Source organism: Geotrypetes seraphini, chromosome 2 (assembly GCF_902459505.1).
Source record: "Geotrypetes seraphini chromosome 2, aGeoSer1.1, whole genome shotgun sequence".
Classification (NCBI taxonomy): Eukaryota; Metazoa; Chordata; class Amphibia; order Gymnophiona; family Dermophiidae; genus Geotrypetes; species Geotrypetes seraphini.
This window is the reverse complement of record NC_047085.1, coordinates 478,169,180-478,186,772: the sequence shown is the minus strand read 5'-3', so window position 1 is coordinate 478,186,772 and position 17,593 is coordinate 478,169,180. Positions and strand designations below refer to the sequence as shown.

The 17,593-nt window shown below is 42.8% G+C and overlaps 1 protein-coding gene across 1 annotated transcript in view; it reads right to left on the bottom strand.

Moving 5' to 3' along the window:
* Positions 1-17,593, bottom strand: part of ACAA1 (acetyl-CoA acyltransferase 1) — a 64,296-nt gene that overhangs the window by 16,195 nt on the left and 30,508 nt on the right. Inside the window, exons 6-10 of the mRNA XM_033931736.1 lie at positions 16,539-16,637; positions 12,032-12,112; positions 10,026-10,216; positions 7,002-7,181; positions 779-834 (exon numbers count right to left, since the gene is read on the bottom strand). Of these exons, the coding sequence (XP_033787627.1) occupies positions 779-834; positions 7,002-7,181; positions 10,026-10,216; positions 12,032-12,112; positions 16,539-16,637 (607 nt within the window). The remainder of the gene's footprint in view (positions 1-778; positions 835-7,001; positions 7,182-10,025; positions 10,217-12,031; positions 12,113-16,538; positions 16,638-17,593) is intronic.

Genomic DNA, 17,593 nt, shown 5'->3' with positions numbered 1-17,593 from the left:
CAACATGGTAAAATGGGGGGACACATCATTTTCTAGAAATATTAGTAATAGGAAGAAGTGCAAAAGTAGCATTGTGAGACTCAAAGGTGAAGGGGATAAATATGTTGAAGCTGATATAGAAAATGCTGAATTGCTTAAGAAATATTTCTGTGCTACCTAGTATCCAGATTTGCTCATAAACACAAAAAAGATCAAGCCTCAGCATCAATCTTCATAAATTGCAGATAGTGCTGCTTAAGGAGGAGGAGGAGTGATTAAAGATGATAGCATGAACTAATAGTGCATGCTGATCTGCTTTATTGCTAACATCTATGCACCAGTTCAAAAGAAAATCTGTAAACTGATTACAAAATATGTGGCATAGCGAAGAGGGGGGCAAAGGGCAGGCTGCCCCAGGCGCCATCACCTCTCCTCCACTCCAACCACCTACCATATCTTTGCCAGCAGGAAGCAGCATCTCCTACTTGCTGCTTGTGCAAGCCTCAGCTCTCTGCCTGACATCACTTCCTGGTTGCAGAACCAGGAAGTGACATCAGAGGAAGAGCTGAGGTCGGCATGAGCAGCAGGGACATGCTGCTCGCTGCTGGTGAAGATTTGAAAAGGTACGCAGGTACGTGTGGAGGACGCGTGGTGGGAAAGAGTTCAAGGGGGCACACGGCGCAGTGATGCCAGGCGCCTCCTTCCCCTGTTACACTGCTCTACACAATGCAATTGAGGGAAGATACCTAAGAAGCAAGAAGACTATGACAGCCATTTATAACTTGGAAAGTAATCTTACCTGACTGGCAAATGCTTCATTAATTTCATATACATCGATGTCATTCAAAGTCAATCCTGTGTTAACAAGAATAATCCCATAGCATATTACATTTCAAAGTACATTACATCTTTTACCCTACCCTTATCAAGCAGGGATCAACTTGCATACACAAGGCTGTGCTGATGAGAGGCACTCTCCAAGGCTGTGTGTTTTAGTGATTACTCTTTCTGTAGGAATTGTCCCTAATGTATGTGGTTGGCTCAAGCACATGGTAAAGTCATATACCTATAAAAATTATATTACCTTCTTACCATCCCTTCCCTAACCCCTGATCCTATTTATCCCTCTCTTGGAAACGATCTCTGATCTAACTTTGTAACCCTTCTTCCATAACTCTTTTTGTAATCCGCTTTGAACCGAAAGGTAATGGTGGAATAGAAATATGTAATGTAATGTAATGTAATTTTGGACTGTGGCCACTGGAGGCACTGCTGAGTCCCGGCCTAAGGCTCCGGTGCTGGCTACAATATAGAGTTTTACCTTATGCAAAATTGTCATTTCTTTAATAAGACTAACTATTTTTTCTGCGGCCCTCCAAGCAGTGTTCCCGCTAAGCTGCGCTGGCGTGCGCTGGCGCACAAAATATTACATCGCAGCGCACAGTTTCTCGTCACAGCGCACGGCGTACGGCAGATGGCAGGGCGGCGAGAGGAGAATCGGGCGAGTTGGCTCATAACTTGCTGGCGCCCGATATTTTTAGCTCACAGCGAAAAAAGTTTGCTCACAACACCCGCCCGCTTAGAGGGAGCACTGCCTCCAAGTACTCTATTTTTTCTGCAGCACTCACATTTAAAGTTTAATATCTTTTCTTTCTCAAAACTGGCACATTTCAATCACTAAATTGAAAATAAAATCATTTTCCTACCTTTGTTTGGTAATTTCATGAGTCTCTGGTTGCACTTTATTCTTCTGACTGTGCATCCAATATTTCTTCCCTTCTTTTAGCCTCCTGTATGCTTCCTCTCCTCCAGACCTCATTCCCTCCCCAAACTTTTTCTTTCTTTCTCTATGTCTATCTTTCTCTGATTCTGTGTCCCATTTTTTGCTTTGTTTCTGGCTCCCTGTCCCCCCCTTCTTTCTTTCTTCCTTCCTGCCCTCCCCTGGACCGGATGAAATTCACCCGAGAGTCTTGAAGGAATTGAAGGTCGAAATCGGAGAGTTACTGCAAAAACTTGCAAACCTGTCAATCAGAACTGGTCAGATACCAGACGACTGGAGGAAAGCGAACGTCACGCCAATTTTCAAAAAAGGATCGAGAGGAGAACCGGGCAACTATAGACCTGTGAGTCTTACATCTGTCCCCGGCAAGATGATTGAATCACTGATCAAGGATAGCATAGTTCAGCACTTGGACACACATGACTTGATGAAACCCAGTCAACATGGATTCAGGAAAGGGAAATCGTGTTTGACGAATTTACTCCAATTCTTTGAGACCGTGAACGAGCAAATTGATAGTGGAAAGCCGGTGGACATAATATACTTGGACTTCCAGAAAGCATTTGACAAAGTTCCACACAAAAGACTTCTTAGGAAACTACAAAGCCATGGCATAGAGGGAGATATACAAAGATGGATAGGCAAATGGCTGGAAAACAGGAAGCAGAGAGTGGGCATAAATGGGAAGTTCTCCGACTGGGAGAAAGTGACTAGTGGTGTACCCCAAGGCTCGGTACTTGGGCCGATCCTTTTTAATATTTATATCAATGACCTGGAAAACGGAACATCCAGTGAGATCATCAAGTTTGCAGACGACACAAAACTCTGCCGGGCAATCAGATCGCAGGAGGACAGTGAGGAACTCCAGAGCGACTTGTGTCGGTTAGAAAAATGGGCGGAGAAATGGCAGATGAAGTTCAACGTGGAGAAATGCAAGGTAATGCATTTAGGCAGTAAAAATAAGGAATACGAGTACAGAATGTCAGGTGCAACTCTGGGAAAAAGTGAACAAGAAAGGGATCTGGGTGTGCTGATAGATAGGACCCTGAAGCCGTCGGCACAATGCGCGGCAGCGGCAAATAAGGCAAATAGAATGTTGGGCATGATAAAGAAAGGAATCTCGAGTAGATCGGAGAAAGTTATAATGCCGCTTTATAGGGCAATGGTCAGACCCCACTTGGAATACTGCGTCCAACATTGGTCTCCCTACTTAAAGAAGGATATAAAACTGCTGGAGAGGGTGCAGAGACGAGCAACTAAACTAGTGAAGGGTATGGAGAAACTGGAATATGAGGATCGACTTAAAACACTGGGATTGTTCTCCCTTGAGAAAAGGAGACTGCGTGGGGATATGATCGAAACCTTCAAAATACTGAAAGGAATCGACAAAATAGAGCAGAAAAAACTATTTACATTGTCCAATTTGACACGGACAAGAGGACATGAAATGAAGCTAAGGGGGGGCAAGTTCAGGACTAATATCAGGAAGTTCTGCTTCACACAGAGAGTGGTTGACATCTGGAATACTCTCCCAGGGGAGATTATTGCGGAATCGACAGTCCTAGGCTTCAAAAGCAAACTAGATGCATATCTCCTTGAGAGAGGCATATAAAGATATGGTTGGCTATAAAATAAGCCAGGTGTATACCTAGCAGGGCCTCCGCGTGTGCGGATCGCCGGACTTGATGGACCGAAGGTCTGATCCGGAGATGGCGCTTCTTATGTTCTTATGTTCCCCCATGCCACCGCCACCGGGGAATAGGCTGCTGCTGCTGCTGCCGCCATCGGGAACAGGCCGAGATCTCCATGCTTCTCTTCTCCACAGGGCTGACCGCCCGACGTCAATTCTAACGTCGGAAAGGACGTTCCGGGCAGCCACTGCTCTAGACGAGCCGCACTCTAGGGAGAACAGTGGAGGGTGGCCAGCTGTGCGGACCGCCCCCCCCCCCCCCGGTATGCCACTGGAGCATCAGCGTATCTGGCCGGCTCGTTCCGTTCAAAGCCGCGGGTGGCGGCTCCTTGCGAGATCCGCGCCTGCGTCTGAAGCCTCTCTGATGTTATGATGTCAGAGAGGCTTCCGATGCAGGAGTGGATAGCGCAAGGAGCCAACCCGTGGCTTTAAACGGAATGAGCCAGCCAGACACGCTGCTGCTCCAAAAGGAAGAGAATGATCCAGTCCAGACCGCAGGCCGCAAATAAAACCTGGAGAGCCACATGAGGCCCGCTGCTTTAGACTGACTCTATCCTGCTTATTTCTTTTTGAAGGTATGATCTTTAGAATTGTACATGGTATTCCAAATGAGGTCTTGCCACAGTAACACCTCTTGTTTTTCTCTGCTTGTGTTTGCATGTGTGTTTGCATGCATGTGTGTATGCGTGTGTCAGGGTGGCCAGCAGAGAAATAAAAAGAGGTGATACTACGTATTAGAGAATGACATAGGGACAAATTTTTCCCCGTCCCCACGGGAACTCATTTTCCTGTCCCGTCCCCGCAAGCATTGTCCCTGGCCCTGCCCCATACCTGCAAGCTCCGTCCTCATCTGCACAAGCCTCAAACACTTTAAAATCATAAGTGTTCAAGACTTGTGCGGTTAACTTAGAATTTACTGGATGGGGCAGGGACGGCGACAAAACTCATGGGGACGGGACAGGGAAATTGAGTTCCTGCGGGGATGGAGACAAATTTGTCCCCATGTCACTCTCTACTATGTATACTTTGGGAGAGGGGATATATAATAGAGGCCAGCTAGATTGTGAGCCTACAGGACAGATAGGGTAGTTTTTCTCAAGTACCTAATTTCATTTTAGTTTGATACTTTGTAAACCGCTTAGGTTAGTAAAATGCAGGAGCGGTAGATCAAATCTTAAATAAACATAAAATAAACATAGAGGCATTTAATACCTTCATGGCTTAAATTCACAGGTTGTGAGTCTCTTTCAACTGAATGGAAGCTCTGGAATGAGGGTGCATAGGATAAGTGAAAGGGGACAAACTCAGGGGTAATCTAAGCAAATACTTCTTTACGGAAAGGGCAGTAGATACATGGAGACAAAGACTGTATCTGAATTCAAGAGAATGTTGTCAAAAGCATAGAGGATCTCAAAGGAAGAGGAAGGGATTGTAGAGCTTAGGAACTGGTGTGGCCAGGTGGACAATAGGTAATATGATCTTTATCCGCTGCCCCTTTCTGTTTCCATATAAATCTTTATCAGTACAATTGTATAGCCACTTATTGCTAGTAGCTGCCAATGGATCAAATCGTGCCATCTTTATAAATGATCTAGACATTGGTACAACGAGTGAGGTGATTAAGTTTGCGGACAATATGTAGTTATTCAGAGTAGTGAAGACGCAGGGGGATTGCGAAGATCTGCAACGTGACATAATCAAGCTCGAGAAATGGGCATCAACACAGCAAATGAGGTTCAACATGGATAACTGTAAAGTGATGCATGTCGGTAACAAAAATCTCATGTACAAATACAGGATGTCCAGGGCGGTACTTGGAAAGACCCCCCCAAGAAAGACACTTGGGAGTTCTGATTGACAAGTCGATGAAACCGTCCGCGCAATGCGCAGTGGCAGCGAAAAGGGCGAACAGAATGCTTGGAATGATAAAGAAGGGGATCACAAACAGATCGGAAAAGGTTATCATGCCACTGTATCGGGCCATGGTGCGCCCTCACCTGGAGTACTGCGTCCAGCACTGGTCGCCATACATGAAGAAGAGTGACTAAAATGGTTAAGGGGCTGGAGGAGTTGCCGTACAGTGAGAGATTGGAGAAACTGGGCCTCTTCTCCCTTGAAAAGAGGAGACTGAGAGGGGACATGATCGAAACATTCAAGATAATAGACTTAGCAGATAAAGACAGATTGTTCACCCTCTCTAAGGTAGGGAGAACGAGAGGGCACTATCTAAAGTTCAAAGGGGAACGTAAGGAAGTTCTTCTTCACCCAGAGAGTGGTGGAAAACTGGAACGTTCTTCTGGAGTGTGTTATAGGGGAAAACGCCCTCCAGGGTTTCAAAACGGAGTTGGACAAGTTGCTGCTAAACTGGAACATACGCAGGTGAGGCTGGACTCATTTAGAGCACTGGTCTTTGACCTGGGGGCCGCCGCTTGAGCGGACTGCTGGGCACGAAGGACCACTGGTCTTACCCAGTAGCGGCAATTCTTATATTCTTATATTTTCACTCCCCTAGTGGGATCACAATCTAAGTTGACTCAAAGGGTCATCATTTTTTTTAATGAGTATTTTCAGGATTTAGCAGTTGGAACGTGATTTTAGACCAAAACTCTTCATGACTAACTTTTCCACTAGATAAGTAACTTCTGTAACTAGGTTTAGACTTAGGTACCTCTCAAGCTCAGAGGCAAAGCCACATGTGATTTCATAAAAGGGCATGACTTTGCTCTGCACTTGTTTTTCAGATACACTTCACACTAAAATATTATCTATATCACATTAAACTGTAGAGATTTGGCAGGGCAGCTGCACACAGTGTTTTAAAATAAAATATATAATTTATTTTTAACTTTGGAGGTTCTGCTCTTGTTACACACTGTGGACTTTATTCTATAAAGGGTGGCAAAAATTGCCGCCGATAAAATTTCATGCTAAATGCGCATTTATAGAACAGCGTTTGGAACCAGGATCTGCACCCACTTTTAGATGCAAGGATTTACACCAAGTAAAGCCTGGTGCAAATTATCACACTTCAACTACCTGTGAATTTATTTATTTATTCAGTTTTCTATACTCTTCTCCCAGGGGAGCTCGAATGGTTTATTCAGGTACTCAAGCATTTTTCCCTGTCTGTCCCGGTGGGCTCACAATCTGTCTAATGTACCTGGAGCAATGGGGGGATTAAGTGACTTCCCTGGAGCCACAAGGAGCAGTGGGGGTTTGAACCCACAATCTCAGGGTGCTGAAGCTCTAGCTTTAACCACTGCACCCTTATTCTGTAAAATTCCAGGAACACCCCCAAACTTCCCATGGCCGTGCCCCCTTTTTGGATCCATGCGTAATCCCGGTGCCTAAAACTGTATATGTAAATTTTAATTCATGCTAATTAGTGTTGATAATTATTAGCACCCAATTAATCAGCACTAATTGGCTTGTTATTCAATTAAATTGTCAGGGAATTTCAGCATGCAACGTTTAGCTCCTTATTTAGAATTAGGCCGTGCATGTGTAGGCTCTAGCTTTGTTTTATATATCAGCCTCAGATCACCCCTTTACCTGCTTTCTCCACTGCAGTTGGGATAGCATAGGCTGGCCCTATGCCCATGATGTCAGGAGGTACACCAACTACTGCATAGGATCTCAGGACTCCTAGGATTGGAAGGCCCAACTGCACAGCCTTTGAACGCTTGGCCAACAGAACTGCAGCTGCTCCATCACTGACCTGACTCGCATTACCTGAGGAAGAGAAGAAATTTTTTGAGCATATTATATCTTCCAGTATACTCAACTTTTCTTGCAATCTATGAAAACATTTATTAGACAAACATGAACACATATGAAGTAATTTTATTTATTATTTAGACCTCTCTCTCATGTCAGGGGCTTAGCTATGGGTGGGCCCTCTATTTTGTAGTCAGGTCTGCCCAGCCAACAGTAGTGGTATGGACTAGAAAAATTTTGAGGTTGAGGGGTGGTAGACTCAAGAGCAATGTAAGGAAATTCCTCTTTATGGAGAGGGTGGTGGATGCCTGGAATGCACTCCTGAGAGAGCAGGTGGAGAAGAAAACAATAATGGAGTTCAAAAAAGTGTGGGATGAACACAGAGGATCTAGAATCGGAAAAGAATAGTAAATATAGAAGAATTAAGGCCACTACTGGGCAGACTTGCACGGTCTGTGTCTGTATATGGCCGTTTGGTTGAGGATGGGCTGGGGAGGGCTTCAATGGCTGGGAGGGTGTAGATGGGCTGGAGTGAGCTTTGATGGAGACTTCAGTAGTTGGAACCCAAGCACAGTATCGGGTAGAGCTTTGGATTCTTGCCCAGAAATGGCTAAGAAGGAAAAAAAAATATTTTTTTAAACTGAATCAGGTTGGGCAGACTGGATGGACCATTCGGGTCTTTATCTGCTGTCATCTACTATGTTTCTATGTTAAAAAAAAACTGGAGGCAAAGTCAACATCCGCACTACCTAGTGCCTATCAACGTTAACCTTGGGACCGCCACCCCCAAAAAAAGCAGTCCTGGCTATGCAGGCGTGACTCTGCCTTTTCACTTATAGCTCAAGTTACCCACCCTGGGAAGGAATTTCTTTCTCTTCATAGGGCTTAGGATCTAAATTTGTACCTAGTGCCATCAGAACATGAAATGACCTACCCAAGGTTATAAGGAACATTAGCCGAATTTGAACCACTACTTACCTGCTTCAGAATCTGTAACTGCTCATGTGCTTCTGAAGCTACACAGGTCTTGTGTTCAGATGACATTGTACAAAAGTTTACGCTTTCTTCATCTTTATCTATGTTTGTATTTGTTTCCCTGGTCCTTATTTTATCCTGAGATATAAGATATATTGGGCTAGATTCACAAGGCAGACCGATCGTGTATCGATCGGTTTGTGACTCCTTAGCGACCAAATTCCCCTCCGGCCCCATACATTTACCTCTCTGCCGACCATTCTCTGATCCGTGCAAGCAAATGAGGGGAGGGACATTCAAAAGTAGGGAAGGCAGCGATTCACAACACAATCAATCCGATCCGACTGGGCAGGCCGATCAACTGAAGAAGTGACTGCTGGGGACCAGTCAAAAACGTCTTTTCAACTTGAACCCTGCTCTCTGCCCCGCAATCTGTACTGCCTGCTTCCCCCTGAATGCCGCCCTGCTCTGCCCCGATCTTCCCCCTGTATGCCGCCCTGTTCAATCTTCCCCCTGAATGCCGCCGTCCTCGATCTTCCCCCTGAATACCACCTTGCTCTGCCCCGATCTTGCCCCTGAATGCCGCCCTGCTCGATTTTCCCACCTGCTTTAATGGAAACTGAGGAAGACTGGATCGGTAGAGGGAAAGCTATACTGATATACAAGTTTGTTCTCAGTCTCCACCTGCTGGTAGCAGTGAGGCATATTACATTACATTACATTTGGGATTTCTATTCCACCATTACCTTGCGGTTCAAGGTGGCTTACAAAAGATTTATAAATGGGGGTTACAAAGGGAGAACAATTGATTTACTAGAGTAGTAAAGAGTAGGTCTTTTGACAATTCTCGGATTGTTGAGATTAGAGCATATAACCCATTCATAAGGACTCTACCAGTCTACCAGGCGATACAGAATTGAAGATTAGATTAGATCTGACTTTCTGAACTGACCTTTTCAACTGTAAACTCTCCAGAGAAAGGAAACTACAGTATAATCTTGTTATAATGGACTTCAAGGGACCTGGCAACACAGTCCGTTATATCTAGAGTCCGTTATATCCAGAGTTGCATTTTTTTAAATTTTATTTAGGTCAACTTGAAACAACGTACAATCAATGAACAACATTCACTGCACAAGCATATCAGCAACATCAAGAACAAAACTCAGCAAAACATTGGTATGACACAAAATGATTGCAAAACCAGAACACTAAAAGATGTCGTACCGTACTGGAAAGTAAAATACTCTGTCATTTTCTTCTCGGCTGCATTTCTTTCATATATTTTAGTGATGTACACATTTTGATACTGTATCACCGGTAGGCGACACGCCTTGTAGGCAGAGCCTGCATGTCCGTTATAGCCGAACAAAACTACAGCTAAAAGCAGCTCTGCGGACCAAACTGTTTGTCCGTTATATGCGAGTCTGCTATATGCGATGCTTTTCTGCATGTTTGTAAAGGCGCACGGCAAGGACCAGTGGACCTCGTCCGCTATAGACAATATTCTGTTATAAGCGAGTCCGTTATAATGAGATGAGACTGTATCTCCTGCCCTGGAACACAACTCACCTTGAATGAACAATGAAGAAACATGAGTTAAATCTAAAATATGTAAAAAAAATAAAATAAATTGAAATCCATAAATGCATACATACCACACGTATGGAGGCTTGCCTCAGGGTTCAAGAGGGGGGTTTTAGTGGACATTCCCTGGCAAAGATGTTTACCTTCTGATGTTTGTCTCCCCACTGCTCAGTTATGCACATATATGTACTATAAAATCACACCAATTCTATTTCCTGATACAATTTTAAACACTAGGAAAGAACGATCCAAGTACTGTCCTTGCTCTTTATCAAATAAATGCACCAGAATACTTGCCAGCTGTGGTGCTGCCATTCTCCTTGAAAGCTGGCTTCAGTTTGGCCAGACCTTCCAGAGTCGTGGAGGGCCTGATCCCCTCATCCTCAGTCACTGTGATGGATTTTCTGGTCCCCTGATCATCTGCGAATGTGGTGGTTACTGGTACAATTTCATTTTTGAACAGTCCCAACCGCTGGGCACGGGCTGCTCTAATGGGGAACATTAGAAACTATTACACTCTCTGTATTGTTCATCACGCAATGCAGCACCTCAAGAGCAAAAGTGAATCATCGCTAAGCTCTGAACAATTCACATCACAACTGACACTCATATATACTCTCTCAAGACGGCTCTTTTATCTTCCAATATAGAAGAATAGAGGTCCAAACTGCATTGTTAAGGAGGCTCCACCAAACTCACAGCTCTCATTTCCTTTAAGCGATCCTGCCAGGAAGCTGATTAAGTACGACTAGAGCGTCAGACTGGAAAGACAGTGCTCACCCAGAACGCTGCAGAGCTGCGCTGGCTCTCCTGCTGATAGAGAATGACACGGTGACAAAATTCATCACCGTTCCCGTCCCCGCGGATAACCGCGGGAAACCATCTTCATGTCATTCTTTAAGGAGAGGGAAGAATCAGAGTCTGAATGGCCACAACCACTGACCCTCAAGCTTTGCTTTGAAGAATGCTGGTGTAGAAGGACCGAGGTTGAAACAGACACTACAGAATGACAGTCTCTGGTATCCAGAGCAGAAATTGTGATGTCATAATGCCTCATTCCACCAGTGCCTAAGAGCCAATCACATCAGTGATGTCACAATGGCTTCATTATCCTTGGCTCACATAAGAATCAGAGTATGAATGGCCACAACCACTGACCCTCAAGCTTTGCTCTGAAGAAGGCTGGTGTAGAAGGACTGAGGTTGAAATAGACACTAGAAAATGACATGGGATTATTTCCCGCGGTTATCCGCGGGGACGGGAACGGTGATGAATTTTGTCACCGTGTCATTCTCTACCTGCTGACTCTTGCAGGAAGTATATAAACCCTAAAGTACTACTTCAGCCCTCGCCAGGTCAGGTTTTCAGGATTTCCCAAATTAATATGCATGAGATCAATACACATACAATGGAAGCAGTGCAGACAAATATATCTCATGCAAATTCACTGGGGCAATCCTGAAAATTTGACTGGATTATGGCCCTCAAAGGCTGGAGTTGGACACCCCTGCCCTAAAGGCAAAATTACTAGATAAAATGCGGAGCTGATAAAGGGCTCAATGGGGCTTCTTTGCCCTTCTTAAGGATATTTAGCCTCCTTTTGGTGCAAATCTTGCTTCAAACTTTGGTTAAGGCAGACAAATCCCTTTATCTACTAAAGAAATATCACTCTCCCTTTGGGGCTTCAGTATATTCAATTCTTCTAAGGCTGATACACTTTGCTCATGAAATTTTCCCTCCAGTTTCTGGCCTTTCACCAGTAATACAGATCAGCTCCACCATGACTGCCAACTTCACCGATTTCAGCCAGAGAATAGGAAAGGAATTCAGACCTGTACAAGTTAAAAAACTCAAAGGTTTCCCACCCCAAATAGATGTGTGGGAGGAGGCTGCCTTCAGGGTTTCCCCTGCATCTCAGCTGTTTGGGCTTCCCCTGCCGGCTCCTCGCATGTGCGAGAGTTGCTCTCGTAGCGATCAATTGGATGGAAGAGTCTGGGATTACGACAAACCTCTTCGTGAATCTTTTGCATGCAAACTTTTTAATGCATAAAACAGCGCTTTTTGAATCGGCCAAAAATTGGATCGGAACAGACCCACATGATCTTACCTATCCTCTTAGAGCTTATCTTAGCTCCACTTATAAAACTAAACCTTTCTAATCTCAACAATAAAAGGGTAGAGAAACTCGTTCCTTTTATGAACAGCCCTGGCATGCAATCTGTGATGAAAACAAGCGTTATCACTTAAAACCGTCAGTACATTTCTTCTTACAAAAAAAAATCAGGTCAAATACTATAACCTACCTTTGTTGTGATGTCAAAGCGAAGGCATCTTGCTTCTGCCTGCTAACTCCAAACTTCTCTGCTACGTTTTCCGAGGTTATTCTACAATCATTGCATTAAAATTATCATCGGTTGTTTTGTTAAAGTATAACAGCAGTACAACTTTATTTTTTTATACAATTTTCTATACCATTATATTAACTAAGAATTATATAAATTTAGTTTTCTGAAATATTAGTATGAATTTATATTGTTGATGTAACATATGAAAATGAATAAAGATTTCTCATTCAGTATTGATAGGGAGGGAGGGGAAATTATTATATTCAATAATAATTATATTAATTTAAATTTCTTACATAATATTATAACTTTATAAAATATTGATTTTCTAAAGAAATTTTAAATTTGATATTAATCTGTAAGTTAATCAAGTGTGATTATTCAAGTTTATAATGAATTTATTTAAAACACTTGTTGTAACATAAGAAAATGAATAAAGATTTATAAAACAAAAACAATTTTCTATACCATTCTCCCAAGGGAGCTCAGAACAGTTTGCATGAACTTATTTAGGTACTCCAGCATTTTCCTTGTCTGTCCCGGCAGGCTCACAATCAATCTGTCTAATGTAACTATACAGTAAATCAGAAACTATGGCTCAATCATGACTCACAGTAAGTGGAAAATCTAATTTAGTTGCTGAACTTATTTCCGGTGATAAACATTTCTGTTGTAAATACCATGTTTCCCCGAAAATAAGCCCTAGCAGGATTTTCGGGGTAGGTCTTAATATATGCCCTAGTCCTGGGATTTGCTGGCAGTTTCTCTTCCCTCCCTCCCATCCCTTGTGCAGCAGGACCCTTGAGAGAGCACCCCTCCCCCCCTCATGAGCACCCGCACCCGCCACACAGCCAAATCCCCAACCTTCCCTCCCTCCCATTGGAGCCCGGCCATGCGCCCTACTTACCTCCCTAAGCAGAATCTGGCCGGCAGCATTCTTAACAGACTGCTTTGGCCTTGTCCGCCCATGAACTCTGCCGCATTACTGACGTCATCAGTAATGCAGCAGAGTGAATTCACGAGCGGACAAGGCCAAAGCAGTCTGTTAAGAATGCTGCCGGCCAGACGCTGCTTAGGGAGGTAAGTAGGGCTCGCAGCCGGATTCCGATGGGAGGGAGGGAAGGATGGGGATTTGGCTACGTGGCAGGTGCTCGGGTGGGGAGGGAGTGCTCGCTCAAGGGTCCTGCAGCACAAGGGATGAGACGCTGCACATGTGGAAAGATGCTGCACATGTGGGGGAGAGGAAGAATTGGGGTGAAGGAGAGGAAGGGAGAGATGATCATGTACATACCCCAAAAATAAGACCTAGTGCCTTTTTGGGGCCTAAAATTAATATAAGACACTGTCTTATTTGGGGGATACACGATCATCATGATCACAGTAAATGAAATGACAGCAGAAAAAGACTTGCATGGTGCACCCATTTTGCCCAACAAGATGGCCAAAGCTGCACCTGTCACTCTGTGCAGGGTACACCCTTTCATGAGTGAACACTGGTATCACAACCAGGCCACAACATCACATAAGCCAACAGTCTCTGCATAATCATTCATTATTATAATTAGCAATACAGTTGGACTGTTTAATTGTTAACATTTTACTTTCCAATTTCAACCATAAAAACTCCACATTTCCTAGATAGTTACACAGCAAATGCGCTCGTAGCACGTGATTTTAAAATAATAATAATAATTTTATTTCTTATATACCGCTATACCCTAAGTTCGAAGCGGTTTAAAATGAGGGTCGTGCCGAGAGAGAGTGCAGTGTTTACAGCAGGAAACATATGTTTACAACAAGATACATATGTTTGGAACAAGATATAAGCTAGGTGTTGGAACCAGGAATTTGAGATACATAAGCTTTGTGAATGAGAATGTGAATGAGAAGTAGGAAATTACAATGAATAAGATACAGGAAATTACAATGTGCATGTGATATTGGGGGAGTTTACAGTAAGAAGAGGATATTACAAAGTGAACAGGAACAGGAGATGTTTACAATACGATACAGGATAAAACAAAGTAAGCAGGTACCGGGGATGTTTACAATAAGATACAGTAAATTACAGAGTGAACCGGTACAGGATGTTTACAATAAGATACAGGATATTACAATATGAACATTGGCCCAAAATTGGGGGTCCTGGTTTATATTTGGGCCAGCACCCACCCAATCCCCTCCCAGACTTATTGCAGGCCCCTGCTGGGCCGCCAGGCTCTGCACCCTGTCCCCCTCCCTGCCCATCATACCTACTCTGCCGCTGGAATCCCTGGTGATCCAGAGGTGTAGCGGGCAGGAGCGAGCTTTCTGCACTCCTGCCCCACTGCTAACCCGGTCAGTCGTTTGCTGCCACGAATTCTGGCTTCAACCGCAGAGCAGCAGGTACCAAGCAGGAGCACGCTTTGACTATGGTGGCAACACGCTTGACTTTGGCAACCTACTGGAAGCAACCAATTTGTCCACCCTGGAGGATTGCGGTGGAGAAGCCAGATAGTTGATATAAGATGTACTATATGACTGCATTGAAAGTTGATCGACAGTCAATCATACCAGTAGTTGTGATGCATCAGAACATTATTTATTTATGTTCTCTTTTTTTCTAATTTTCATAAATAAAGTTTGGGGAGGGAGAAGTCTTTTACTCTTCCCACTCTCCAGGACATTCAGTGCTGTCTGAATTCACTAAACACGAAAGGCTCCAAATCAGATAATATTCCTCCATTCTTACTGAAACGCTTCTTTTCACTTTTTGGTCACAACATCTTAATCCTAGTTTGTACTAGTTTAACCTCAGGTACATTTCCCAGTACTTGGAAAAAGTCAATCATCTACCCAATAATCAAGGATTACAAAACCAGTTTACACGAAGTATCATATTACCGACCCATAGTGAACATCCCATTCTTAGCAAAGCTTACAGAGAAAATCGTCTTTCGGCAAATATCTGACTTCGTCGAACAAACAAAAGTTCTTCACCCTAACCAAACAGGATTCCGTCAACATCATTCTCCTGAACTTTCTCTCATTGGGTTAACCACAAAAATACTGTATTATCTCGACCAACAGTTGGTCCTTCTTATCTCCCTAGATCTCTCCGCAGCGTTCGACACAGTTGACCACAAGCTTCTTTTAGCACATTTGAGCGAAATCGGAATAACAGATCAGGTATTGGACTGGTTTTCGTCTTTTTTCTCCGAAAGGTCTGCTAGGGTAGTTTTCAACTGAACTCATTCACGACCGAATATGGTATCCTATAGGGATCAATATTATCCCCTCTACTATTCAATATCTTTCAGGCCCCACTTCTAACATTAGGACAATCCATTGGTTTTACAATGTTCGCATATGCCGACGATGTCCAGCTAGTTCATCCTATAAACCTAAACAACCCAAACAAAGTAATACTCATAAATCAAAAATTGGAAAAGATCAATTTTTGGCTTGACTCTAATATGCTTTTTTTTAATATCGCAAAGTCTAAACTGATGATATTTCCCATCAAAAAAGAACTTTCCTTACAGGTTCCTTTAAAACTCAAAGCCCTATCTATCAACATCGTAACTTCTTTAAAATTACTTGGAGTCACCTTTGACAGCAAATTCAGTTATCACCTTCATATTAGTACTGTTGTCCAGTGCTGCTTTCACCGGCTGCGCGTGATTAAAGCCTTATCTAAATTGCTAGAACCAGCCTCTTTGAATATTTTAATCCACTCCCTCGTAATCTCTTGTACAGATTATTGCAACGGCCTTTACAAAGGCATAACGAAAAAAGAAATCAGAAGACTTAGGATAGTACAGAATACTGCAAAATCATATTCAATGCAAAAAAACATGACCACGCTACTCCCCTTTTACATAAAGCTCACTAGTTACCAGTAGAACATAGAATCACCTATAAAATACTTTTGTTAACTTTTAAAATCCAACAAAATAACCAACCAGAATTCATCAATAATCTTCTTATCCCATACAACTCTTCTAAGGCTCTTCGATCATCAGCTCATAATCTTCTCTCTGTTCCATCACTAAGATACATAAATACAATGAGATCTTCTATTTTTTCTGTGACTGCTCCTTCTCTCTGGAATAGCATTCCAACTCATTTATGAAATGAATCAGCTCTTAATCAATTCAAGACAAAGCTTTTTAACGATGCCTTTGACACTTAACTGCCCTTTTCAGGGCGACTTAGAATGATTTTATTTTTATTTACCCTCCTATTGTTTTTCCCCTAAACTGTTATCTTTTATTTTTGAAATTGTAGTTCTTGCCTATTATCCTCTTGTTTCCACCTATTATGGTTTTATGTCTCCAAAAGTATGCTGTCCCCTGTCTTTTTAAATTTGTATTTTAACTATTGTTTTCTTCTACGATTTTGTACACTGCCTAAAAGGCTGATTAGGGGGGTATAAAAATTTTTAATTAAACTTGAAACTTAAATGTGCTTAGCTATTGCTTACCCCATTGGAGTGAATGAGTCCCTGGCATTTTTGGTATCCGTTGCACGAGAACTAATATCACCAGGATTTCCTTGGTTCCTCAGGGTCATGGATTCTACCCTGCAAGGAAAAAAGATGATATTATAGTTACAGATTACTTTTAATGCTAGTCAAGCTTCTACGCATTCAATACCCTCCCTGCAAATGGATTCTAGAGACCCATAAGAACAACCTTACTGGGTCAGACCAGTGGTCCATCTAGCCCAGTAACCCATCTTCATGGTGGCCAATACAGGTCACAAGTACCTGGCAAAAAACCAAATAGTAGCAACATTCCATGTCACACATAATATAACATATCTTATAGACCACCAACAAAGTTCTAAGCCACTCAAAATATAAAAAAACAGTAACAACTCCTGGTATTACAATCACCTAAGATAAGTGCCTGTTTCCATTTATTTTTTGAAAATCCATTCTTAAAAAGTTTTGATTATTATACTACTAGCTGATGCCCCGGCGTTGCACGGGTATTTAATTATAGCAATAACACTGTAAATGGATTCAAATAAAGATACTTTATAGTGGAGAATGAAATTATTTTTTTACAGCTTTATAAAAAGTACAATATTCAAATTATAATGTGAAATATTTGACAAAATGAAGACAATACAACACACACAAACTTGAATATAAACAACATTTTTAGTTTCACCTCCTGGAGCAAGAACATATAAATTCTTGGGTGAAGAGACCCCCAGAACATATCACCCCAGGTAGTGAGGGATCTGCATACGAAGTTTCGTTCAAATCGGTCAAGCCGTTTTTGATTTACTGTGAGAATGGCAGCTGTTTACATTTTTTCCATTGACATGAATGGGTGAAATCTGATTTTCTGTTTGTAGCTCCGCCCACGTGTGCAGGTGGGCCGCGAGACCCCCAGAACATATCACCCCAGGTAGTGAGGGATCTGCATACCAAGTTTCGTTCAAATCGGTCAAGCCGTTTTTGAAGTACTGTGAGAATGGCAGCTTTTTACTTTTTTTCCATTGACATGAATGAGTGAAATCTGATGT